Source organism: Vespula vulgaris, chromosome 21 (genome assembly GCF_905475345.1).
Source record: "Vespula vulgaris chromosome 21, iyVesVulg1.1, whole genome shotgun sequence".
Classification (NCBI taxonomy): Eukaryota; Metazoa; Arthropoda; class Insecta; order Hymenoptera; family Vespidae; genus Vespula; species Vespula vulgaris.
The window spans coordinates 193,297-218,805 of NC_066606.1; the positions used below are offsets into that span (position 1 = coordinate 193,297).

A 25,509-nucleotide genomic window follows, 5' to 3' on the forward strand; every position below is an offset into this window, starting at 1 on the left:
TCACTTTAATTTCGCTCGAACGTACTTGTATCGTTTTTAATTACCGTTGGCGCCGATACGTTTCTTCACTTTTCTCAGCCCCGTTAAATTATTTCCAATCGCAATAAACTCGTCGAAATAATATTTTTTTTAACCACGATGCATCGATCCGATTAAACCGTTACCATCGATTCTTTTCTCTCCCTCTCTCTCTCTCTCTCTATCTCTCTATCTCGCGCGCGGAGAGCTGTTAGTTTTCCCTTCGAGAAAATTCTACGAGGAAAATCGAGAATCTTCTCGATGCCGGTGCACGCTTCTCATGAATAATCATGATCCATTCTGCATCGTATCTGGACAAAGTTAAGGAGCTCGAAGATGCATCCAGTCTTTGTACATGTTCTCTCTTCCTGTAGGAGAGAAGGCTTACATCTGCATCCGTGTGAACGGGCAAAGATATTTATTCGTTGCTTCGGAACGAGCGCGAAACGTCGAGTGCTCTATCAAAAATACACGATTTTAAAGTATATTTCGAACGAACGATAAAAAAGAAGAAGAAAAAGCGGTGACCGATCGTGATATTTTTTTTATAGAGGTAAATAACATCTCTTTGAATAACCCAAAGGTGTTTGACTAAATCGAGGATCGTCGATTCCTGTTACAAATTCAATACTAGATTCCTAGACGAGATAGCTGTCTTGCCGAGCTCCTCTCACTTTGGGAATTAGCTTAATTGACACGACTGCATACGTGCAATGTCCAGGATGTGTGTATACGTTAATATAATTAACACGAAGAGAGAGAAACAAGGAGAGACAGGAAATTGAAATTCAATTTAGATTTTGACGTACGTTAAAAGATTAAAAACCTAGCTGATAATAATATACATACATACATACATACATATATATATATATACAGATACATAACCGTGCCCTCTTTCTCTCTTCTATCTGGTTGTTACCGTCGGAGACACTTCGGATCTCAAGAGAGTTTCCAAGAAGGGATAAACGGAGAGAGGTTACTCGTAGCCGACATGGCGAGGTACACCGAAAGAAGCGGGAATTGCGACGCGAGAAGGAAAGCAGAGAGAGAGAGAGAGAAAGGGAGCGCGCGATCGTGGGATCGTACCCTCGCTCAACGTTGTTAGAGAACGTCATTGGAAATGCAAATTTTCGGTGAAAATGCGCGTAGGTACGTCGGCGAGACGGAGATCAGGACGCTGAGGCCTCAGGTAAACTCGACGGAACTAGATAATCCCCGTACTTGGGAGACCTACAGTGTTTGCGAGATTTTGGCGGAGCGGTCACGTTACGGAGCGCCGATCCGATGCGTCGCCATTCATCCTGCTTATGCCAATCCCACCATGTCCTCCAGCACCGAAGTGAGATTCGACGTAAAATGTGAGTATACCTCATTTCTCTGCATCTACGTCGTAGGTATATCTGTCTTCTTCGCGGATTAATCTGAAATAAAGGTCTCAAGATCGTTGCCTTTTCGTTCTTGTTTGCATATCGAATCGCGGCGCATAAGGTGCTCCAACAATTCTCTTCGCATTAACGTTGATCTACGTGTAACCTTCGAAATAGCCCCAAATGCGTTAACGTCAGCCAGGGTGGAAAGCAGTCAGATTTCACGATCGCTCGAGCGTAAAACGTACCCCTGTTGCTTTACGTCTCCGTGGAACGAATGTAAATTTTAGCATAATCGTAAATCACGTCAACAGGGTGTGCCGTGGAAGAACGAATATGGGGACAATGCCGCCGTTCGTTGGTAAATGGATAAAGCGAAAACGGGTTAATCTTGTTAAACGAAAGAAAACGAAAGATCGTAGGATTAAACGTCCTTCTTTCTTTTCTCTAGGGTTTTCCTCGATTTCTTTTCCAAATATTACGCGGAAAGAATAATCGTGTCACGTAATCTTTGAATACGTTGGATATATACGCGTACAGTCAATGCAAATATAGACGATCGAATTTACGTCGGTACCGATCGTTCCTCGATAGTATTTGCTTTCTCTTTATTGCACTCTCTGATTGGGGTCATAAAATGTCAACTAGGTATCGACGGAACAATAGAGATTTACCTAAAAGATTGTACGCGCGAGGTTTCCTCGACCGACGAAATATTTTCTTCTTTTTTCACGAAAATTATTTCATTACGAACGAATACAAGGTAGGGATGCGTACAATGGGATTTCTTCGAAACATGCGATTCTCAAGGACGTACTTTAATTAATTCGTTTATACATACGAGTCGGGCTAGACCGGGAATATTCATTTTTCGCGTAGATTTCGTAATCCGTACGCGCTTGGCCGCGTTTATTTTAAATGCGATGAAGTCTTAGAAATAATGTGCACCGTGGTCAGCGGCGCGAGATTAAGCTCGCGTTTTTTATCTCTCTCTTTCTCTCCCTTTTCAATTTTTCCTCCTTTTCTATACGACCACGCCAGCCATAGAGAATGCATAATGAAGAAAAAAGAGGGAAGAAGAAAATACGTGACGTATGCAGTAGCTTCGTTCTCATCGTCAGCACGACAACGCGCGTCATGCTTTCTTGGCCTTTGGTATTATAATACATATGTATAATGGAACTCGAATCGCTGCCACGCGCAACGAGAAAAATCTTCTCTCCTTTCTTTTTTTTCTCTCTTTTTTTTTCTCTTTCTTTTTTTCCCATCAAAGCGCGCACACGCGAATTTTAGCCGCGTCATCGAAATCGTTGTTCTCTTTCTCGGCGACTAATCGGCAGGAATCGATTCCAATGCGAAGTCGAACAATCGAGCCGCTATTAATTCGTTTTAGATGACCTCCGTTCCAAATTCTCCGTCGAGCGAATCGACATTTTCTTTCTTAAAAAGAGCTAAGCGATCTCTGATTACTTCGCATGGGAACGAATGGATTAAGCCGGACGATTCGTTTGGGTCGATCTCGCAGTTTTTCGATCGCAAGTGCATCGCATTCCGTCGTTTGAAATTTTTCCATGTGACCATAGATATAAAAAGTCAACGTTTTGACAACGACCGGACACGAGAAAATTCGAGTTAACGCATGACTCGCGCCTCTATTTCACGTCGGAATGCGTGCGTGTGAGGTGTATATATGCCTGTGTGCTATATATATGCATACGTACACACACATAGATATATATATATATATATGCACAGGAGGAGAAAAGCTACGTACGCGTATATTGATTACGAGCATTAGCCGAGCGGGACTTTTCAGAGCAAATTGAAAAGTTTGCCTCAAAGCACAGATATATTCCGTGCCGATGGTACTTCGATCGAGAATTCAACGAGTGTAGGTATCCGTATGCGCGTGTGTCGCGTCTCTCGTCACCCACAGCGTCATTTCGGGTGCTCACCGAGCGAGTGTCAGAGTTAGAGGGAGAGAGAAAAGGGAGAAAAAGGGAGAAAAAAGGTAAAAACGCGAGAGAAGAGGAAGGGAAAGGATGCAGCTGATTCGAATGGGTCAGCGGGTGTTCATTCGCGCGTATTCCGGCTAGTCGTTCTTTGTCGATGCTTCAAACGACTTTACACCGTAGCTATACGTAGCGAACTTACGATACATATATACGCGAAACGAAGAACCGTGAAAATGGACGGTTTTCTATCGAGAAAGAGCGATAATACCGTGAACTACGATTAGTCGTGCAAAACGAATCTTCGCTCTACCGATCGGATCATTGGCACCGAGAGAGAAAAAGCGATATGATGTTTCTCGATCGAGTCCTCTTCTCTTACTCCATTTTTCTCATTTTTCTCATTATATCCATGTTCCTTTGACATTTATCTCATCAGGATGTATTATAAACTCCACGTGCCTTGATAAATATCGTTCGATTCGTTTGACTGATCATTGAAATCGAACTGAAATTCAACGTTCAAATCCGTAGTAGATAGTATCGCGGTAAATTTTATTCGGTTTTCTCGTAGTTAAAGAAAACGAATCGATTATTCATTTATTCTTTTCGTTTCAATAACGTCTTCGATACCGACGAATCGAGAATTTATTCGATGGATTTTCTTACGTAACGGACCGAAAAAAACAACGGGATGCGTTGCAGTCCCTCGAAAGAAAAAGAAATATTTACGCGTTTGATCGAGAAAGATTTTAGTTCGTCTAGCGAGTCTTTGACTTTGGGAAATCGCTTTAAGGGCTTACTTCCGCGTGCTGCTGGTCAGCATGAAACCTCTCGATATACGCCGCGAGTGCAGTTTTCGAGATCGCACCTGACGCGAAAAACTTGAGCAAGTTTCCACTCGCTCGTATTTCGTAGTCGTTCTTGAGTAAACTTTCGATCGGTCGGTATGGTAATAGCGTTTTAATTTTCGAGATTTTTCACGGTAGCTGCGATTGAATAAAAGATTTTTCGATGGATCGATACTTCGTTACCGAAACAACGTTGTGAAACAACGCAACGCGTTTAAATAAATTTCCCTACTAACCTTTACGTCGGAAGTAACCAAATCAATTCTGATTATTTTACCTTCACCTTTTCACATTCTCGTAATGCAAACATACATTTCTATGATTCCCCCCCCCCCTCTCTCTAAATATATATATATATATATCTTTCTCTTCAATTCGTTAAAAGCAAAATATCGACGAACGGTCTTAAAAATGATAAAAAATAATTATACGGGATCGAAAAGCACAAAGAAAAAAAGATCTATCTTAACCGTAACAATAGCCATGAGTTTTTGTCGAAGGGAAAACTCGGCTTTTGTTACGAACCATACCGCGAATGCGACCCGCGTATACGTAGGCATTCGAACGAAGCCAGGAGAGCCGATGTAGCAGGATACGTTTATGAACTATGGCTACGGTAAAAGAGGAAGGAGGTTAATATAGAGAAAGAGAGAGGGAGAGAGAATGCAGCAGAAATTGTGAATGGGTCAGCGGGTGTCCGTTCGCGCGTATTTCGAAATCATTGTTACGTGAAATGAACAGCTGCGTGGTAGCTATGCGCATCCAAACGAAAATCGTGATTCGATTTTTATATCTCTCATTTTTTATCTTCTCCTCGATCTCTCGTTGTATCTGTTTGAAAATTTGTGAAAACTTTTAAAGAATTAATTAATCGTTCCGTGCCTCTCGACGACGTACCTACAAGTACCCAGACGTACACCTATAAGGATCCTAGAGGAAGCAAGGAACGGACGTCTTTCATTTCCGGTTTGACCGAGACTCTCGCGAACTCGTCAGAGCGCGTATCTAGGACGGTGACGTTTCCCAGAAGTCGGTCACAAGTTTCGTTAACGCGTTTGCCTGACCGCTCGGAAATTGTAATTGTCGTTGCGAATAATAGAGCGATTGGGAACGCGATGCTTTGTATCTCTATTAAATTCTGAAATACTAGGTTGACTACAGTGGAAACGAAAGAAAGCCGTCAAAGCTCGATCGTCTATCTTCGCATTAATTAACATCACCGTAGGAGGTCGTCAAGGGAATATCCTTGGAACGTCTTGTTTTATCAAATAATTTTCTTACTAATTTAAGAAAGACCATTGTTATCAATTTCATCGTTAAGAATACTCCTCTTAGATTCATGTCCCTTATGCATCGTTGCACTCGCACGATCCATGATACCAACGAGCATAATCGAATAGTTAACTATGCTTTTTATTTATCTTTAAACGAGAAAGGAGATTAGAATAATTATTTTGGATTTCTTTGAGGAATTCGATAGAGATCGAATCAAAGTAGGTATCGCGATCGAAAATTCAAAGTATGAACGAAGCTCGTATTCGATATAAGTAATAACTTTTCCCGTTGTTAACTATCGTATCGATCAACGTAGGTATAACGATCCGATCGTGTACGACTTCGGAGTTCACGATATCAAATATCCTCCTTTACCTCGTCGCTCGCAAAAATATCTCCATGCGGTACTGGTCGCGCGATGTTTAATTAATTAATTAATCGAGTCGTCGCGAAACTTTTTCGATTCTCGCCCGGAGGGTATCATCGGTCAATAGAAGATGATTTCCCGCTGTATCAGTGCCATTTGGGTTTGCCTCGAAATAATTCTTTTCGTTCTCATTCTTATGATTTGAAAGGAGAGACCAAAAAAAAAAGAAAGAAGACGAAAACACTTGGACTAACGAAATTTGTCGTTTACCCAGACGCACCGGAAACACGATTGGTGGGTGTGCCGAACGGACAGTTGGAAGAAGGACGAGATAAATTGGAAATAAGGTGCCTGGCCGACGCAAATCCACCGGCTTCGATAATTTGGAGGCGTACGAAGAGCCTTAGCGTCACCGATATCGCCAGCATCGGGGAGACCCTTTTGTTCTCGCCAGTTTATAGGAACCACGCGGCCGAGTACATCTGCGAAGCGACCAACACCGAGGGTGAAAGTAGCCCTGTCAGGGTACAAGTGTCCGTAAACTGTGAGCACGTTTTCTCGATATTCTTTTCTTATTTCGTTTTCTACAAAAACAGAGCTGGATAAATAAAAGTAGAAAGAAAAATGAGAAACTACTAGGCATCGATCGTACTTCCTCGAGACGTTATTAATGGCGAAACTTAATCAACCGCACTCGTACCGTCGCTTACGTTCGTTCCCTTTACGATAACGCGGCATCTTCCTCGAGGAAGCTCTTGAGTGGTTCGCGCTATAACCTTCGAAAGTAAATAATGTTCGCCATTTTGGTACATAAAGGAGAGAGCTTATTGTGCTTTATAAACGAGAAGCAGCTCCATCCTGAATTACGCTACCATCTTTTTACTTCGTATCTCTTTCGCGGTTCTCTTACATTTTTACCTTCCTCGTATTTATATACCGCGTCTTAATAGTCCTCCCTTATCTAACGTCCAAACGAAACTACTAATGGAGTCCGTTGCGTTCGGGGAGATGTTTTAAAAGCACGATTCGTTCTCGGTGGTATCAAACGCAAACGGCCGTAGACCGTTTGCTGTGGCAACGCGCATACGCTCGAGAGAACGGCGCTCGTTTTGTCACTCATGAATAAGATATCAAAGGATCGATCGCTTTGGACGCAGATCCACCTACGATCAGCTCGGTCGGCCCGGAATGGTTGACTACGGCATTGCTTTACTCGGGTGCATCGTTCGAGTGTCACGCCGATGCGATGCCACCGGCTGAATACAGGTGAGACTACGTGTGATTTACGTTAATTAGCTCTCAAATCGCTCGTCACGCTTGCCCGTTCGCGAGCTTTGCTCCTGATCGGATAAGAAGATTCGATCGATGATGGATGAAACTGACGCGTCCGACGTATCAATTTTCTGGATTTAGATGGGCCCAAATCTTTACCGACAATCGAATGCCAGTGGAATGTGGAACCGGCCAAAGATTGATCCTCACGAACGTGACTTACGAGCAACAAGGCCAGTACATATGTCTAGCCTCGAACAAGATCAATGGACACGTCAGGGAGGTTAAAAGCGACCCGGTGTCTTTGCAAGTGGTCGGTGCACCCAGGGTAAGTTATATATATATATATATACACGCACGCGGAAGTACACGTTGACGTTGCCCCGGTGCACCGAGGGACTATCGATTCTAATTTCACCGAAGCGTGTACTCTCAAGGTCTAGTAGAAAATTACTATATCGCGTAAGGTACCGATCGACGTGACGTGCATCGAAGCGAAAGCTTTCGCGTAAGATACGTCCGGCAGTTTTTTCCAATTATCCACCTAGCGAATAATACCCGAGACTCGAACGATGGATTAAGGAAGAGAAGTAAACTAGCGAGTTACGCTTATACTTTTTATCACCGAATTCATCGGACGTTCGCACGCAGTCAACTTTATACGGGTCGGTGCATAGGCAAAGCTTCGATTTCCGCTTCATTTAATATCCAATCGATGCGTTGCAACGCTAAAATTCAACAGGGCCGTTATACATATAAACCGATGTTTCATTCAATTCCGCTCGTTGTTTTTTCCTGTTTTTATTTTTACGTTTCGTTTTTTTTTTTTGCCTTTTCTTTTTTCTTTCTTTTTTCGTTGCCTCTCTGAATACCAACGTGAAAGTGAAAGACTCCTGGGAAAACGATATCGCACACGTTTCGCGATCGACGAATCGGTTGTACGGTACAAGGGGTAACTAGGTCGATACAAGAGGACGTTTACGTGAGTAAATTTAGAAACGCCAAGAAAATTTGTAAATCGTCTCGATCGCGTTTATACGTCGTACGGCATATCTACGTGTTTAACGAGCGCGATTCGGTCGACGCGAGTCGAGGAACGCACTCGTTCTCCTTCCGTCTGATTTACTATCTCGATATTCGAATATCGGCAATTTGAAAAGCACTTTACGTCGATCGTCCCGTAGGTGGTGAAGCCAACGATCACGGAGAAGTACGTCGTAGCAGCGACGGAAGGCAGCCCGGCAAGATTAGAGATCAGACTCTGTTCCAATCCGAAGCCTCGTCTCGTCGCATGGGAATGGGGCAGCACCAGACTCTACGCCGGTTAGACAGCTTCCTACTTCGATCTACCCTCGAGAAAATTCGAATCTTTCGTTTGCCTAGTTTCTTTTTTTACGTATGTACCTATTGTATGTATCTACCTTTCTTCTCGTTCCAGCCATCGTTTCTTACTTCCTGAAAACCGTTTCTCCTCGAAAATATTTGTTTAATCCGCCCCTTACGTTTGAGTTGAGAAGCTTGTTATCAAATCGATCTAAAATATCCTACGACCGAGTCAGAGCTGGCTAAAATTTTCAACGTACGATCGTATTTACGTTATTACGTATGTTACTCCTCGGCGAGTGTATCGTTTAGCCAAAACTGCTCGGTAAACTTTATTTCTATGATTTCTCTTCTGAAAATTTGATTTAGCATTGATGCGATTCGCTGTATCCACAGGCGAGGTTTTAGAATCTCGTTATCGCGCTCTGGATTTAGAGCCACTGGCGTCCGAAGACTGTTACGTAGCGATTTTGGAACTTACCAGTACGGTTAAGGAGGATCAAAGACTATATCATGTTATCGTAGAGAATGATCGTGGAAGCGACCGCAGAGCTTTAATGTTGAGGGTCGACGAACCAGGCCAGGTAATTATTATTCACGGTACGTTGTTAATCCTCGAATGCCTGACACATATTAATTCGAGCTTTTGCCGAGCCAACCCTTTATTACGTACGATAAATTGTCATTTAATCGCGAACCATCGAAGAACAAAGACCGACCGTTCCTCGATCGTTCGTCGAACGAAAGAAAGCTCGCTTTAACGTACACGCTTTAAATCCTTTCTTCGCGATTAATGCAACTCCTTTTCGATGCTTCGTGGTAAACAAAAAACAAAAAAAAAAAAGAAAAAAAAAGAAAAAGAACCGTAGTTGCGAACGTAGGCAACGTTCTGCACCTTGAACATCTCGAATCGCACCAACTTTCCTATGATTCAGATTCCACTCGTTATCGGAGCCGTCGCGGGTTTCACCGTGCTCTCGGTACTGATAATGGGATTCGTTTGTTTCCTACGATCCGATAGATGTTGCACAGCCAGAAATACAGCTCCTGCGTTGCAGCAAGTACATTGGTAAGCACGTTACATTTCCTTGCATTATACGCAAACGTATGCGGAAACGTGCGAGCGAGAAATTTTAATGAAAAGTGTATCGAGTGCCAAAGGAATACATGCGTCTACGCGATATACCGTATTCATCAACGTGTATCTTATTGATGAATATAGGGATTTTCATCACGTGGGAGAATAAAATATATAACTCGTGTTTTGTACATTGTATAAAATATGATGCATCATTTAGAAATTAAGCGAAACGAAAGAATCATAAGGTTACCATTTTGCATATCGCGTTTCGCTTTGTAGAAAGGTGAAATTTACGTAACGTTAAATATTCCGGTCTCTTGTTAAAATATCTATCTCGAATGTACGTTTAACCGATCGAGTTTCCTTCAACTTTTAGTACCAAAGCTTCCAACACGCTAATAGAGGATCCGCGTTTGGCCGTCGATACGATGGAACGCACAGGTCAGCAATTTGTTCCCGAGAAACGAGCCAATCACGTTCTGAAGCCCGTCCCGTCGCAGCAATATCCGCAAGAGTGCTACCAGCACGATCCGCAACATCCTCAACAACATTATGAGAGGCATCGCCATCACGTGCAACCACATGGACCACAGTACTTACAGGTCAGAGCAAGTTGCACAAATATAAGACATAACAAAATTAATTACGGCATGATCGGTGGCAGAGCAACTACTTAGTCGTTGTCAACAAAACACCAAAGCTTACCGTTCAAAATGACATTTTGCATATATTCGAGGACAAGTTCTCGTTACAGGGAAGAGTTCAAAAGTACGAACAACGATCGAGGAATGTGAATATCCGTGCGTGTGCTTTAGAAACGCGGGAAAATCGAAACACGCGCGGAGTATCCGAAAAATCCTATTGGAAACCGAAGAGAGGCAATTTCTCTCGAACGGATAAATCGAAGATATAGAGAAAATGTATTTATGTGATATCGCGAAACGTTGTTCGTACAAAATGAAATAACTATTCTCCGTGCTATGCTCGTGTCACGTCCTCTCGGCTTTACCGTAGTAAAACGCTTTTTTAGAAAAAGATAAAGTTCGTTTCTCGGCATGGCCTGAAAGTCTCGCATAAAATAAAGCCAAAAAGAAGAAGCGAAGCGTCGTCGATGCGCTTTATAGTTATTTAAATAAAATACAGAGCGAATCACGCAACTAGGCCAAACCGTAATCGTTCGATCATTCGAGATAGGAGAAAATATCGCGAGAACAGGGAATACAGCTCGAATCCTATCACCGATTCTCCTCTATCGTGTTATTTCTATTCGTTACGATGTACATGAAAATAAATATCAACCTATGACGTGATTCGTTCGGTATACGAACAACGTGCTAAAGTTTCCCTGGCCTTGCGATAGCTTTTTCTTTCGACGTTGAATGTCTATATAAAAACATAATTTGAGATAAAGATCTCATTATTTCCACTCTCGTTAATGGGGAAAAAAATGGATCTATACTGGTCCGAGCTACGAAAGAATTTATTGTTTCGATCAAAAGAAAATGGAATGGAGTAAATTAGATGCTGGACAAGAAAGAGCACTTTCTGCTCGATCTTCCCGTGAGATTCGATGTCTCAAAGGATGTCTTCGATATTGCCCGACATCTTTACGCGGCTAGCCAAGTGCATTTTTATTTCGTCTCTCTCCCTGCCTCTCCCTCTCTCTGTCTGTCTCTTTTTCTGCTCATTCATAATCGGCGGCTTGCGACGGTTTTTTACGATTGATAAAATGCATTAAACGCATGTTTTTAGTTGCAACCAATCGGCCTGTACCCCTTCCTGATCAACGCCGTTTAGCACGCTTAAATGTTTATCTCCGCATTAACAGTGTTATTATAGAAGCTGTTTTCGTTCGACTAATTTATATTCCATCGCTTCTTTCTTTCCTTGCCCATCCAGAAAGTACCATTTTCGTTTGCAGCCACGAGTCCTGCGGGATTCAAGAACGAAAGACTGACTTGGCTGAATTTAAATTAGGCGGATCAAAGTATTAAAAGGAAATAAAATTATAACGATAAAGAAAAAACGAAAACGTAATAAGAACCGACTAGTTGATATACGGTTGTGAGAATACATGTGATGATTATAAAAAAATATATATATACACATATATATAGATATTAAAATTGTTCCAAGCTCGTTATCGTCAAAATGGCTAATCCGACGTTTGCGTCATCGATCAACGAACGCTCGCAAAAATTTCATTACGTCTGCGGATTGTCGAATACTCCAGTATTTATCACTCTCTTTCTCTCGCCCGTTAACAAGCACGACCTTTCAAAAATTCTACAGAATTTTGATCCTGACTTAACAACAATTGTACGCGAGTTCGATTTTTTACGAGCGCGAGAAATACCTGTTTATTGCTTAAACGTTTAAATGCGTGTTAAGCGATAATTCGATCGATGCTCGAAATATTGTAAATATTATAACGTCCGATATAAATGAAAGTCTGGATATAGATATAGATACAATTTGTTTCGAATAATTCATACGTAATATCGTTCCTATTTTACTTGGATTTATTTAACGGCATTAACCTGCGCTTTTTCACGAATCCGTGCATTTAAAGTGATATAGAAAATTATTTGACGAAAGAAAAAAAAAAGGAAAAGGAAAAAAGAAACTCAACCGAGATCGCAACAAGATTCAACGCCGATATCGGTAAACTTATATATATATATATATATATCATTCGCAAAAGACACGTACGTACATATATATATCTATATATCTCTCGATCAACGCGCATGTCCTTGGAAACTTGCACTTTGTATATTTTAATCCTACGAAATGCGTGTACAGAGAATCGTCGGTAATTCGACGCACTTTTTCCATCCACCTCACCCAAGCCCGAACCTTGAGTATGACGCACCAGCAAGCGTAGTCCATCAGCATTGTTACCACGATTCTTAACGAGCAAATGAAAATAATAGTTTATATCACAGAGGATCGTTGGTATCATCGCCCGTTGTCTCGCCGAAATAGTAGCGGTGAGGAATTCGCAGAGCGTTCTCATCGAGCGCGTCGTACGAACATTACAAAGTAGCATCGTGTAACGCGTACGAGGCAGTATTGAGAAAGCTTTGATCTCGTGTAAGTGCGTATCTGTGTGCGTGTGTGTGTGTGCGCGCGCGCGCGCGCGTGCGTGGTCTTCAAAGTTTATCATTAAAAGATGTTCTCGTAACGGACGCGTAATCGCAACCACGCGCGCGCGTACGCACACGTATCACGCAAGTGCTCGTGCATTGGCATTTTTCATCGAAGAAAAATTCTTTATATCGTATCCGATGCGATATCATCGATCCTATCCGACACGTTCGTACGTAGAAAGCAAGGAACGAGAGCTGACGTTCTCGATCGATAGCGATCTCGCGTACATAACTTACATACATACCTACATATGTATATACATGCCTGATGCGAAACTCGCGCGAGCGAATCGTTGGCTCGTTTTTACTCGCCGAACGGACCGAGCTTAACGAACCGTAGAAAAGTATTTCTCCTGCCTGTGTACACACATAAATATACGCACACGCACACACAAACAGACATATACAAATGCTGCACCATGCGTCCTTAACTAAGTTGCATCGTTTCCACACCTATCTCTTTCCACACTTCTCTCTGAGATAAACATTGTGCAGGGGGAGCAGCTGTTTCTCAAACCAGATCGCTTAGCGACGTTGAAGCATCCTAGCAAGATCGAGAAGCCGCCGCAGTATACCACGTTCAAGCCGGGTAACTGAAGATCTTAGTGCGTGCGTCTCTCTCTCTCTCTATTTTCTTTTTTTTTTTTTGTATTTACAAACGTAATAACAAATGAGAAAAGCGCTCACGCGTCGCAGCAAGAAAGAAAGAGCGGGCACGAGACGCGAGGAGAGCTGGGAGAGAGAAAGAGAGAGAGAGAGAAATAAAATTACCGTTTATATCGTTGCTATCGCTATTCTTATTCTTATTATTATTATTATTATTACTATTATTGTATTCGTATACGTAAGCGTATGTCACGTCTTTCAAAGCGCGAAATGCTTCCTCGCATACCTCCAATGAAATCAAATGTAATTGTAAGTTCGTACGAACGTTTAAAAGGTTCGTCTAACGAACGAAAATCAAAAAATATTCGTCAAAATTAGTCCATGTACATGCGTTAATCAACGAGAAAAAATCAAAACGACGAAAGTTTGGTTATCGTATGTTCGATGACGAAACTAGGAAAATATGTTGGACGAGTGACAAGGTTACAATTATTTTCCCTTTATCTCGTGTTTATCGGAAAATTGTTTGAATTATCGACTGGCTCTCCGATATCGCTGTAGTCACTTACTCGAGTACGTAATTAAAAGCTGCATTTCGTTGCACAGACAGAACTTTTCGTTTAGATCGAAAAGTTTGCGTGTTTCGTTGAAAAGAGAGGAATCTAGTGTGTAATATCGAAGCGAATTTGCTTCTCTCTTTCTCTCTCTCTCTCTCACTCGTAAGCTTGGGTATTCGATCGATCATCATCGTAATAAAGCGAAATATTCGAAGGCAAATTACTCGCGTTGCGGAATGTTTTGTTGAATCATTTAGAAATATATCGAATACTTTATTGTTGTACAACGCGTCATAGGAACATTCGAACGCCCGTCTACGAATGTTCGTAGTTAATCTGTCGCTAATTAATCTGTCGGAAACATCTCACTGCCGACTATATACTACCGATATTATATAACGAAACGACTGAGTTTTGGAGCGAACCAAGTGGAAAAAAGATACGAGGAATGTTCTTTCGGAACGGTCGAATCTAACTCAGGAAAGTAATTGAGTTTATGACGAAGTCCGGGCCGGGAGGGGAAAGGGAGAGAAAAAAGTCGGTAAAGTTCTTAAATGAACTGGTTGGTTCGATCCAATTTCTTCGAACGGACAGAGTATAGAAATTTTACTTCTAAACGCTTACAACGTATCGTTGATAAAAACGATGATTTTTATCGGTTACTATTTTTATCGATATATCGTATCAGTAGAAACGAAGATCGTGTTTTTAGTATCGATCGTATAACGAGAGTATGCGTTAACGTGTGTATGTGTGTGTGTGCGCGCGCTCGTCCGAACGTGTGTATGCTCCGCGTGTGTATGTGTGCGCGCGCGCGTTTCTGTACGTACGAGAATGCAAGTGCGAGAGAACGAGGAACAATGTGTTTCGTACTATATAATAAACGTAATGTACAGACCGTTGTCCATATCACAAAGTCTGCGCTTGTCGACGCAAAAGAAATACTTCTACTTAATTTCGACCGCTGACGATGTCACGGCAGTTGTACGAACTTAAGGAACCGATTTCCCAACCCGACAGAAATAAATCGAACTATTAACACCCATTGCTCGTTGGAGACCTTTATTTTACTCGTTCCCAAACATTTCCTAAGATTTATTGCGTAACTTTACGACACGTCCTCGATCAAACGGAATAAGATATATGACGAGTTCTTACTTACAAAGGAAGATCAAGAGACGGAAACCTTATCTCGAAGCGTCTTCTACAAAATATCGTCCTCGAAGATGTAACAAATAACGTCCTTAAAACTAAATAAAGAGAAGTCGCGTCGAGTAACGTAAGATTTAAAATCGTAAGGTCCACGCGCTATTGGTCGGTTTACCCCGAGTAAGCCCGCAGCGAGTAGACGAAAATTTATTGGACGTTCGAGCGGCTCGATGCTGCTCGTCGATTGGTCGGGTACCTAACCAATGGCAGGCGCGACCAATCCAGTCGTAGCGTTGACGCTATCGCAATCAGCTTCTATCGCGGTAAAGAAACGCGACGAAAGGCACTCTTGCTCCATACGTCATCGCTTATATACTTCTATTTTTATAGTGGCTACCAGTGGCTACCTCGTGCTTTTAGATAAAAAGAATTCTCGGTTGTAGGTTAGAGTGTACGTTGAAAATTATATTAAAAGTAAACGTAAGATTCCCAAATAGTTCTCCCTTGTTACGCTGATGTAAATATATCTTTTATTAATTATGGCAGTCCGTGTGCAATTCGAAAACAACAATGAAATTGGAGTATTTTCGAAGTTGACGAATTCATATTGTTTGGTGGCAATTGGTGGTTCCGAAAATTTTTATAGGTAATCCATAATACGATTTCTTAAATAATTCTTTACGATCGAAGGATTAATCGTAGACAACTGTTTTACGTCGTTCGTACTAGGACCTCCCGATGATGGTCCGTCATAACCTTACAATTTATCAGAAATACAACTTGGAAAGTTACTTCGTAAAAAAATCGTTATTATTTACAGTGTATTCGAAGCGGAACTGGCTGAAACGATTCCTGTAGTACACGCGTCGGTAGCAGGATGTCGTATTATTGGACGATTATGCGTTGGTACGTCTTTTAAAAGCTACAACGTGTCGAAAGTAATCAACGGCGAGCAGCAACGGTGAACAAATGATACAAATAGTTATTTCTAGGGAACAAAAATGGATTACTAGTTCCAAATACAACTACGGATACGGAATTACAACATATACGAAATTCGTTACCAGATAGCGTAAAAGTACAGAGAGTCGAAGAAAGACTCTCTGCTTTGGGAAACGTGATTGCTTGCAACGATTATGTAGCTTTGGTCCACCCTGATCTCGATAGAGTAATTTTTTATAGCAATATCAAACTGAAATATACACCAACGCTGTAACGTAATGCGAATTTGATGTGCGTATATGTATGAATATGTATATTATAGGAGACTGAAGAGATTTTAGCAGATACTTTGAATGTTGAAGTATTTAGACAAACGGTAGCGAGTAATGTACTCGTTGGATCGTACTCGGTTTTATCTAATCAAGGTGGTTTGGTACATCCGAAAACTTCTATTCAGGATCAAGATGAACTCTCTTCGCTTCTACAAGTACCGCTCGTTGTAAGACAAAATTTCATTCCTATCCTGGGAGAATATAAATAGTGTATAAAACAATATATACATGTATTTATTCATTTTTAATACAATCTACTTATCCAGGCAGGTACCGTCAATAGAGGTAGCGACGTTATAGCTGCAGGTATGGTTGTAAACGATTGGGTTTCCTTTTGCGGTATGGATACAACTTCAACAGAACTTTCTGTTATTGAAAGTGTTTTTAAACTTTCCGAGTGTGTACCAGCTGCCATTACATCGACTATGCGCGCGTCTCTTATAGAAAGGTAATTAATTTATATGATAAATTCGTACAGTATTTTATTCGATAACTTTTCATCGTCTGTTTGACAAACGTGATTTTTATTTTTGCAGTATGTCTTAAGAAATATAACATCTCGATCCAGGACACAAATTAAGCAGATTATTTCATGATATAATATACTATACAGTGTACATATTCATAGAGCCAATGTTACGTGATCACAAGTGCACGATACGATACGATGCTTTGAACTTTCTCCTTTTTGGGCACTACTTTATAATTCCAACTAGAATACTTTTCGCTGTAATCAGACGTTCTATATTAAAATTTATAAGAAACATGTTTTTATCCTTTTTTGTTCGTATATATGGAGAGAGAAAAAAAATTAAAAATCATATTTGTTACATTACTTGAAATAATAAATGGTGATAATAGTTACCATAGTAACATTAACGCAAACGTAAGCTTAGATATCGTGTTAATTTTAAGACTGTTCGTTATCCCTGGCTATATAATGGTTTACGCCAACGATGAGAACAGGCGTAATTCTTTACCGATTTTGATGGACGAGGTCTCTTTTTAAGGACGAAGATTTGATCTAAGACATCACTTCTTCGAATTTGTGAAAAATCTTCATTTTCTTTGAACAAAAGTTGTGTTAAAATATTCTGCTCTTTCGAGAATAGTTTATGTATAAGAATAAAGCTTTTCCAAAAATTCGACAAAGCTGTGTCCTTCGTCTTTAAAACCAGATCTTGTTCATTAAAATGGCTACTTATCTCGATTATATTTTTAATTAATTAAAGATAATTAAACCTAATAAGTCTATACGTACGATAGATGGCGATGGCAATGTTTCCCGCTCGCGCTTGTAGTTCGTATTTTGTCCATACCTGTCGCTCGAGTCACGTTCGAGGGAGAGACGACGAACGATTTTAATATCGAATTTATCCGTATTCCAATAGAAAGTAAAAAAGTTTTAAAAAATAAGAGAAATAAATAACTCTGACGCAAGTAGATATGGAGTACAAAACGATGACCTCGAGAAGTAAAGGTGAAATTTTGAAAAAAAAGGAATGGCCGGGTATTCGGACATATGAAAATTCTGGTGAGCAAATTCGTAAAAAAAAATTGTACTTATTACTCGACAAAGTTATTTCTATTTCTCAATCAATAACAAACATGTTTCAGTAACACGTATAGAACCCAATTTGCTTATCATAGAAATAGGGCGATTGATACCGTTTATGAAAGGGGAAAATGTTAAATTTTTTCCTTTAAATATGCCATCTATTGAAATAGGATTTATACATATAATTGGTATTATTCTAGAAGTTTCTTATTTTGGAAATTATTGCGAATTACAAGGTACTCAAATCTTTTAATTTCGAAACGATACGAACTACGTTTGCTTAACATTTTTTTTATATCTCGATTATATTTTTATGTGATTACTGATTGAAAGTTTAATCGTGAGTAACCTACAAACTTGTTATATTTAAAAAAATGTCAGGCAAAAGTAGATTAAAAGCACATTAAAATTTTGAAATTGAAAGCTGTAATGAAATTATTCTGTAGTCGACGACGGTACAGGACTATTGAATGTTATGTATAATACAAAACGTCATTTTTTGGGAAAAAGGAAATACAATGAAATTCAGGTAAATAAATATCCTGAATAAAAACTTTTGTTTAGATCTAACAATTTAGATAACTCGGTACAACTGTTAAATAAATATACGATGGTCTTAAAATATTTTTTAGAATTCAAATAATGATAAAAAAAGTACGAGTATTCAGAAAATTGAAGATTTACAACCCGGTAAACACGTGTACCTGCAAGGATTCTTATCATTGAATAATTATAAAAATACTAATTATGTCAACTTTAAGAATAAAGGTCCTTCGGAAAATTTTTGGTGTAGTCAACCGCTGTTATTCGCTGTTAAGTTACAATTGATTAGCGAAAAGGAATATTACAAAAAAATGTACGCTTGGTTCGGAAGTGCAGAAAGCAGATATACTTGAATGATATTGATCTCAACTAACCTCTATAACACCCGATATATATTAAATTACATGTAATATTTTATATTATTTTGTATATTGTATAAAACATTATACCTTGAATTGCAGTATTTGTAATATTAAAAGTCTGATTTTACGTACGACACTTTGTAATTTTATCGTGCATTTCAATGTACATACGTACATATATACAACGACAAAAAAAAGCATTGACGAATCACCTTGTAGATGGGAGGCCTATTGATGAATTTCTTTGTAAACGCGTCGTAAATCATTGACGAACTATTCTATAGATACTGCTTTCTGTTTATGTTAAAAATTTACATTCGTTTTGATAATAATCGGTACGTTAATCATACGTAAATTGAATTTCAATTCGGGATCTTATAATCTCGGTTCTTCTTAATTATTCGGTCTTAATTAAAGTAATTCGATCGATTAGAAGGGACAACTCGTTCTCTCATTGGTTCTGTAGAAGATGGTATTAAATGCGTATCACACAAGACGATTGGTTTTAGACATTTTATAGGTTAAACGTACCATATCTAATTTCAATCCGTTGCGATGTGCTATAAACTGTTGAGAGTATCGTTTAATAGTAAATTATTTATATAAAAAATCATTTGATGGCTTCCGATAACGAATCATCGATAGGGAAAGACCTTACACCTAACCCGTACAGTGTAAAATACGACGAAATCGTCGATCGTCTGTTGAAGGAATCGGTCGAAGACTTCGAAAAGAGCGGCAAATGCAAGTGTCTAAAAATTTAAAGCGAACAGAAAACATATTTTGAAACGGTTAATCGTAATATAACTTTGTCGGTGTAATATGCAGTTTCAGATAAGATACTACTAAGTTTATATAATGTTTTTGGTGAAGTGTTCGAAAGGGCATTAGAATTACACGAAGAAGGACGTATAACGCATATCTCTTCGTCTGCACCGGTTGCTAAAGGAAGCTGCTACCACAGGAACAATGCTCGTTGGTTGTTGCAAGTAAAAGGTTTTTCGGGATCTATATATACGCTTTTTCCCGAGATAAATTTTTGTACTTGCCTTTCGTTCAGGTAAATTACTTTTTTTTGTTGTCAAATATCACAATGCAATTATCTTTGTTTCTTATCCGCATTTTAGGAGTCAGGTATTAAACGACAGAGTGATATTTACCTGTAAGCACGTCTTAGCCGGTTGGTTAGCCACAGTCGATAGAGGGAAATTATCTTATCAGCAAATTACGTCGAAACAGTTTCAAGATTTTTTATTGTATCAATCTTTTTGCAATCATGCTGACGCCTGACGTCGATGACTACAAATTGATTGCAAAATTGGGTAGTCTCAAAACGATAGTCAATCTACTGAAAGCGTTAAATTTCAAAGAGGTATAAGATTCGTCTTGTTCGTAGACACAGCACGTTGCATATCAACGATTTGTTACATCCTTTTAGAGCGCCACGTGCTTTGCCACAGAAAATGGATTGAAAATAACGGTGGAAGATGCCAAGTGTATGCAAGCAAGCGCTTATATTCCAGGAGTTATTTTTGTAGAATTCAATTTAAAGGAGGATTTAATGTTCAAAATAAATTTAAGCATTCTCGTCGAATGTCTTTGTATGTTTTGGAGTAATATAAATACAACGGGGAGTAACGTTGCCTTAGAACTGTTTTATAAGGTACGAAATAATTTCTTATAGATAAAAACGACGTGTACTCTTTTTCAGCGAGTGATAATCGTATGAATTTTTATCGATCTAGGGCATTGGTAATCCGTTGAGCATACTCATAGAAGAAAACGGCATTATAACGGATTGTTCGTTGAAAACTCAAAATCCAGAGGAATTACTGGATTTTCATTTAGAACCAGAAAACGTTTTAAACAAAGTTGTGTTACAAACGGAATTATTAAAGGATATTTTATACGAGCTTGATCCGACCAGTGAAGTTATAGAGGTAACTCTTAACAACCGTACGAGATGATTCGTTTTGATGTAAGAAAAAACGATATTTAATTTTTACAATCTTAGCTATTGTTGTCTCCCGAAGCACCATTCTTCAGAATAAGTACCAATGGATTAGCCGGTATATGTCACATCGAACTACCTCACGATGGAGAACTCGTAGACAATTTTCAATGTACTACAGTGGCTACAACTAGTTATAGATTTGCACACATTAAGCCAGCTATGAAAGCATTGTCTTACGCCAATAAAGTGTCCTTAAGAACAGACGATTGCGGATTACTATGTTTTCAATACATGGTAAAAACAACCGAGGAGGGCCATATGTGTTATATCGAATATTACGTAAGATTTATTAATAGCTTAACGATAGATTATGGATAATTCGTTGATTCGATGTAAATATATTTTAATATTTTCAGATTTCTCCGGTAGTAGATATGAAATAGGAAAGAATTATCGTAATACCATATTTTTAATAAAATACAAAAAAGGATAGTTTTTGAAGTGATATTTTTTATTGGTAGAAAAAAACTGTGACCACTGCTTATAAACATATAATACGTGACGAAACAAATATTCGAGAAACTTGTGCTAAAGACAATAAAGAATTCGGTAATGGCATTGCGCTAGTTCATATACCTTTAAACATATTCAAAGATAGCATATGTTATCAATATTCGTTTTTATACGAATTATATCTCAACGATATCGTACGATATCGCATAAGCTTTAAACACTTTCTTACGTAATTTTAATGATAGATCAACGTTATAGACGTATAACATTTGTATTTAATACAAAATACTAAGCGAACTTTTGGAATGTATTTTTCATTACTTAATGATAAATAGGAGATAACGTCTCCTGTATATTCGAAGCTTTTTTTACGAGTAAAATTCTTGGTACGTTGGAGTATGAATAGGACAGCCAAGTTTTTTTAGACGCCTGAAAGGAGGATATTAGTTCTGAATGGTGTACACTCTTGTACAGACTATATCGTCGACCTTCATCACCTGTAACAAAAAAAGAAAAGAGGAGAAAAAATAGAAAGAGATTTGGCAATTCGATGTGCACGCGTGCTCGCGTTTAACTCGTATCGTGTTTCACAAAGAAAAGATATAGTTTTGTGTTGTCGTTTTTACGCAGTTGCCGGTAACGCGTGCGGTCACGCGTAATTCGTCGTTAATAACGTTGATTGCATCAAGTACTTGAAATTGTAATTATCCAATTACGATGCAATTTGAAGTCACGTACGATTCGTTAATCGTTAATAATGAATAATTCATATTTGTCAATAATTTACATCGATAATCATGCACTAACGCTACATAGTAGCGCGTAAAATCGACGTCGATCGTAGCTTATAGCTTGCTTGACGCGAAAATAACTCCGCTTTTAAAGGGAAAAGAGATAATATTTACCGCTTTCATTTCCGTCGGCGTGAATTCTCTCTCGATCGTTGTTTCTTTTTCACCCTTCTGTACGTGCAACAGCTTGTTGCCTTCCAAAGTGCAAACGCTCTTCACCTTCCTACCATCGGGCGTCTCTTCTTCAAATTCCTCGCCGAGTTTGAACTTAATTTCGGAGCTTTTAAAAGGGCTGTTAGTTTTCAAAATATACGTGCCGTCGTTTTCCGTAAGTTCAACGACCGGATTCACGCTGGCACCCATTTTCCTCGTTACCAGACTCACACCTGCACAATTTAATATTCGACGGTTCTTACATACGATGTCGTAGGATTACTTTAAATTAAAAACGATCATTCTATCAAATTTCTCGCCAGATCGAAACTTGCATAACGTTTTATTCCTGTGAGAGATAAAATTCGGTAAGAACGACGAATAACAATTGACTTTTGATACTCGAGATTAAATATTAATCTCGCCAGAGTGCACAGGTAACATTATTGCGCGATAACGACGGCTCTTATCGTTCCCACGATAAGGATCATTCTTAATTGCGGATCGAATCAAGATAAAACTTTGTAGTTTGACCGATCGCGGTGCAAACGTTGAACGCTTCGTGGGAATAGTCGGGAACGATAAAAATACGTTTTATCGTTTTGGAATAGACGTTACAATGGCCTATCGAATCGACAAGGAAGGAATTTATTCGTTGCCATTAAAATATAAAACCAAACTCGTTTCGATTCCTACGAGAGTTAAAGAACGATGACAAAGTTCGATTATCGCGACGTTTCATCGCCGTTACACGGCCAGAGATCGCAACCGATTATAACGTCAAAACCGAATAGAGCTATTACGAGAAAGTCGATGCTGTTTCGCGAGGCCAAAGTGCATTGATTTTTTTCTCAGTGAAAGTCTACGCGAGGGAAGGAGAGAGAGAGAGAGAGAGTTTGTCAAGTAAAACGAGAAGAAAGAAGGGCAGTGACTTCTCGTCGAGGACTTATTAAACGTCATTTAAGCTCAATATACCGAGCTTGCCAAGTTAACGTACCGATTCTTACCGATATACGTTCGTTATTCGTTGTTCGTTCTTACTCGGAACAATGCGCGTTATATACGTTCTATTTTACTCTATCGAGACGTGCGAAGGTGGTTACGATATGCCTTCGTACGCAAAATACAATGACTTAACGCAAGTTCAAAGTCTCACTCGAGTAGACCCTGACTTTGTACTTTGCACTTTGCGTATCTGACAATAAGTTGCGCCAAATAGAGCGAGATAGAAATAGAAATCAAGACGTGTCACGATCGAAGTTCTCTTCGTGTCATTAGTTTTATGCGCTCGATTCGTAAAGATACATTTTATTTCTTTTTTTACTTCGTCACAATCGTTCGCCATTAAAGATCAAAGATCCGTGTCGTTAACGCGTACGCGTGCAGAGTCAAACGCGCGATTAATAGCGTTTAGTACGCCGAATATCTTTCCTCGAATTATAATAAATTATCGCAATATATTTGTTAGAAAGAGAAAACTTTATCGAACGTATCTCCACGTCTTTTCCATACGAAAGAATTATAAATAATCGTTGGATAAAAATACTTTCTTTTTTATTTTTACTTAAAAAAACAAATTCGAAACAACGAAACGAGCGTTCTTTACCAGACGATCTATCATCGTTTCTCGGTACAGATACCTACGCGCGCACATAGAGAACAAGTTACCAGCAACGATTCGACCAGCAATTGCGATTTATTAATCTTCCTTGATAAATTAATTCAAGTACTAAATTGAAGCACAATCGGACTATGCAGCGTCCAGCATGGACGAGATGGTGGGAATTAAACATGAGGTCAGGTCGTTGTACGAAAGACGAGAGCATAGTTTAACGTATTAAAATTGATTATCTTATTCGTCTTTCGAATGCTTCGTCGAACGTGTGTGTTCTCTCTCTCTCTCTCGTCGATCAACGTTCCCAACGAATGCACCCGCATCGATTCGAATTCTTTTAGGAAGCGTGCTAATTCGATGTTCTTTGTCGTCCTCTACCTCTATTACTTTCGCACGAGTATTCGATCGTAAGTGAGAAAAGATGATACTCGATGAAAATACAGTAGACTCGTCGATTGAATTAGTCCGTTGATTGCAACCGATATTTCGAATAGTGACGTTAAATCGTACGCATACGTGTATACACGTACGGAGTAGAGCCTTTCGTATCACTTGGCAACAAATGTCCTATCGTAAATACATGTTTATATAGCATACGCGAGTATGCTTTCCTCCGTTCGACCGGACGAATTTTAATCATAACAATCTGGTGCAAAGCTAATACGATGTAACAATGGCAACTTGGCGGAAACAAACGAAGTTTAACAACAGAAAAGGTATTGTTCCATTATTCGAACACTCTCGTCTCCCTATTGATTCGGATACGGAAGGCTCTGCCTCATACATACGTACGTACGTACGTACATACATATATACATCCGTGTGTAACAATTTACGTAAAATTATAGAAGCAGGTGATTAATCGACGGATCGAAACGTGGGCGATAAAACGTTTCACAGGAACGACGTCGCTACGAAGCAAAGCTCTCGTCGAAGAAGCAGCATCTTGCGGTTTAACCTACGTCGAAAAGCGTCGATTTGCGCACAAAATGTTTTCCCTACGTAAACGTTTGGAATTTACAAAGCGATATTTTTTATTCGGCAAGACAAATATACGCGATAAGATAAATTACGCTCGCGACGGACGATAGAATAATTTATACGAATATTAGATTATTTTTATAGGCACGCAGTGCGCGCGCCCGTGCATAAATACGTAAAAAATTCATCGTTGGAGTTAATTTTTCGTACGATCGGACGATTAAAGATTTTCTCGCGTGTAACCTAATTTCCGTTTGACGTTCGCAGCGTTAACGTTATCGACCTGGCACAGGAGAGCCTCGGTCGACAATTTAGCTATTGTACGAAACCGTCGTCGATGACTTTTACGCCGCTCGATCAGCCAAATGACGCGACCAACGAGACGAAGAACGAATCATTTACGTACCTAGAGCCTTCATGAAATCATCAAAATTCTCGCTGTTGGAGAGCTTGTACTTTTTTCCAAGGAAATCTTCGGCGGGCATGATGGACGATCGATACCGCTGCGAGCTTAACCGCGCGAACAAACGAGAAGGACCTCGGTCGTGTTACACCGCAGGAGAACCTGAGACGTACTCTCTTCTTTCCTAGACGTTAGACGAATAGATGGAAGAACCGATGGGTGGATCGGACCGAAGACCAGACACGAACCAACTTGCCCGGAGGATAGACCGTCTTCTGACTCCACGACGTATCCTGTGTCCATCTCTATTTCTCTCTCCCCTCTTAACCCACCCTACTCCCTCCACGTCCTTCGCCTTCTTTCTCTCTCGTCGTTCGTATCCTGCCGCT

General features: G+C 39.7%; 5 protein-coding genes across 6 annotated transcripts in view; 4 read left to right on the forward strand and 1 right to left on the reverse strand.

The window, feature by feature from the left end:
- LOC127071221 (hemicentin-2) overlaps window positions 1-8,973 on the forward strand; it is a 79,137-nt gene extending 70,164 nt beyond the window's left edge. Inside the window, exons 5-10 of the mRNA XM_051010258.1 lie at window positions 1,171-1,379; window positions 6,108-6,377; window positions 6,991-7,099; window positions 7,247-7,433; window positions 8,290-8,501; window positions 8,825-8,973. Coding sequence (XP_050866215.1) covers window positions 1,171-1,379; window positions 6,108-6,377; window positions 6,991-7,099; window positions 7,247-7,433; window positions 8,290-8,433 — 919 coding nt within the window. The 3' untranslated portion in view covers window positions 8,434-8,501; window positions 8,825-8,973. The remainder of the gene's footprint in view (window positions 1-1,170; window positions 1,380-6,107; window positions 6,378-6,990; window positions 7,100-7,246; window positions 7,434-8,289; window positions 8,502-8,824) is intronic.
- A 6,371-nt stretch (window positions 8,974-15,344) lies between these two features.
- Window positions 15,345-17,013, forward strand: LOC127071230 (eukaryotic translation initiation factor 6). Its single transcript, XM_051010271.1, has 6 exons — window positions 15,345-15,619; window positions 15,794-15,879; window positions 15,966-16,141; window positions 16,238-16,414; window positions 16,514-16,695; window positions 16,784-17,013. The coding sequence occupies exons 1-6, from the start codon at window positions 15,513-15,515 to the stop codon at window positions 16,791-16,793; spliced, it is 738 nt and encodes a 245-aa protein (XP_050866228.1). The 5' UTR covers window positions 15,345-15,512; the 3' UTR covers window positions 16,794-17,013.
- A 150-nt stretch (window positions 17,014-17,163) lies between these two features.
- LOC127071231 (uncharacterized) lies at window positions 17,164-18,841 on the forward strand. Its single transcript, XM_051010272.1, has 4 exons — window positions 17,164-17,781; window positions 17,865-18,041; window positions 18,252-18,334; window positions 18,438-18,841. The coding sequence occupies exons 1-4, from the start codon at window positions 17,694-17,696 to the stop codon at window positions 18,699-18,701; spliced, it is 612 nt and encodes a 203-aa protein (XP_050866229.1). The 5' UTR covers window positions 17,164-17,693; the 3' UTR covers window positions 18,702-18,841.
- Window positions 18,842-19,845: 1,004 nt separating this feature from the next.
- LOC127071228 (cell cycle checkpoint protein RAD1-like) lies at window positions 19,846-21,282 on the forward strand. 2 transcript variants are annotated; one of them, XM_051010269.1, is made up of 5 exons: window positions 19,846-20,082; window positions 20,149-20,373; window positions 20,456-20,650; window positions 20,725-21,003; window positions 21,081-21,282. In XM_051010269.1, the coding sequence occupies exons 1-5, from the start codon at window positions 19,987-19,989 to the stop codon at window positions 21,105-21,107; spliced, it is 822 nt and encodes a 273-aa protein (XP_050866226.1). In that variant the 5' UTR covers window positions 19,846-19,986; the 3' UTR covers window positions 21,108-21,282. The 2 variants fall into 2 exon arrangements, with proteins under 2 accessions (XP_050866226.1, XP_050866225.1); XM_051010268.1 differs by having other exon boundaries at window positions 20,725-21,165.
- On the reverse strand, window positions 21,155-25,386 carry LOC127071232 (probable fatty acid-binding protein). The gene is made up of 3 exons (XM_051010274.1): window positions 25,124-25,386; window positions 22,083-22,354; window positions 21,155-21,674 (listed from the first exon to the last, which is right to left on the reverse strand). The coding sequence occupies exons 1-3, from the start codon at window positions 25,200-25,202 to the stop codon at window positions 21,621-21,623; spliced, it is 405 nt and encodes a 134-aa protein (XP_050866231.1). The 5' UTR covers window positions 25,203-25,386; the 3' UTR covers window positions 21,155-21,620.
- Between the last annotated feature and the right edge of the window lie 123 nt (window positions 25,387-25,509).

Bases quoted from the DNA above. Each gene is read 5' to 3' on its own strand.
- LOC127071230 (XM_051010271.1), top strand. From the start codon at position 15,513: ATGGCAGTCCGTGTGCAATTCGAAAACAACAATGAAATTGGAGTATTT. The intron at 16,142-16,237 runs GTAATTTTTTAT...TGTATATTATAG, and splicing joins TCCACCCTGATCTCGATAGA to GAGACTGAAGAGATTTTAGC. The intron at 16,415-16,513 runs GTAAGACAAAAT...CTACTTATCCAG, and splicing joins TTCTACAAGTACCGCTCGTT to GCAGGTACCGTCAATAGAGG.
- LOC127071231 (XM_051010272.1), top strand. From the start codon at position 17,694: ATGGAGTACAAAACGATGACCTCGAGAAGTAAAGGTGAAATTTTGAAA. The intron at 17,782-17,864 runs GTGAGCAAATTC...AACATGTTTCAG, and splicing joins TCGGACATATGAAAATTCTG to TAACACGTATAGAACCCAAT. The intron at 18,335-18,437 runs GTAAATAAATAT...AATATTTTTTAG, and splicing joins GGAAATACAATGAAATTCAG to AATTCAAATAATGATAAAAA.
- LOC127071228 (XM_051010268.1), top strand. From the start codon at position 19,987: ATGCTGACGCCTGACGTCGATGACTACAAATTGATTGCAAAATTGGGT. The intron at 20,083-20,148 runs GTATAAGATTCG...ACATCCTTTTAG, and splicing joins AAGCGTTAAATTTCAAAGAG to AGCGCCACGTGCTTTGCCAC. The intron at 20,374-20,455 runs GTACGAAATAAT...TTATCGATCTAG, and splicing joins CCTTAGAACTGTTTTATAAG to GGCATTGGTAATCCGTTGAG.
- LOC127071232 (XM_051010274.1), bottom strand. From the start codon at position 25,202: ATGCCCGCCGAAGATTTCCTTGGAAAAAAGTACAAGCTCTCCAACAGC. The intron at 22,355-25,123 runs GTACGTAAATGA...TAAATTGTGCAG, and splicing joins TGATTTCATGAAGGCTCTAG to GTGTGAGTCTGGTAACGAGG. The intron at 21,675-22,082 runs GTAAATATTATC...TTTTTGTTACAG, and splicing joins CGCCGACGGAAATGAAAGCG to GTGATGAAGGTCGACGATAT.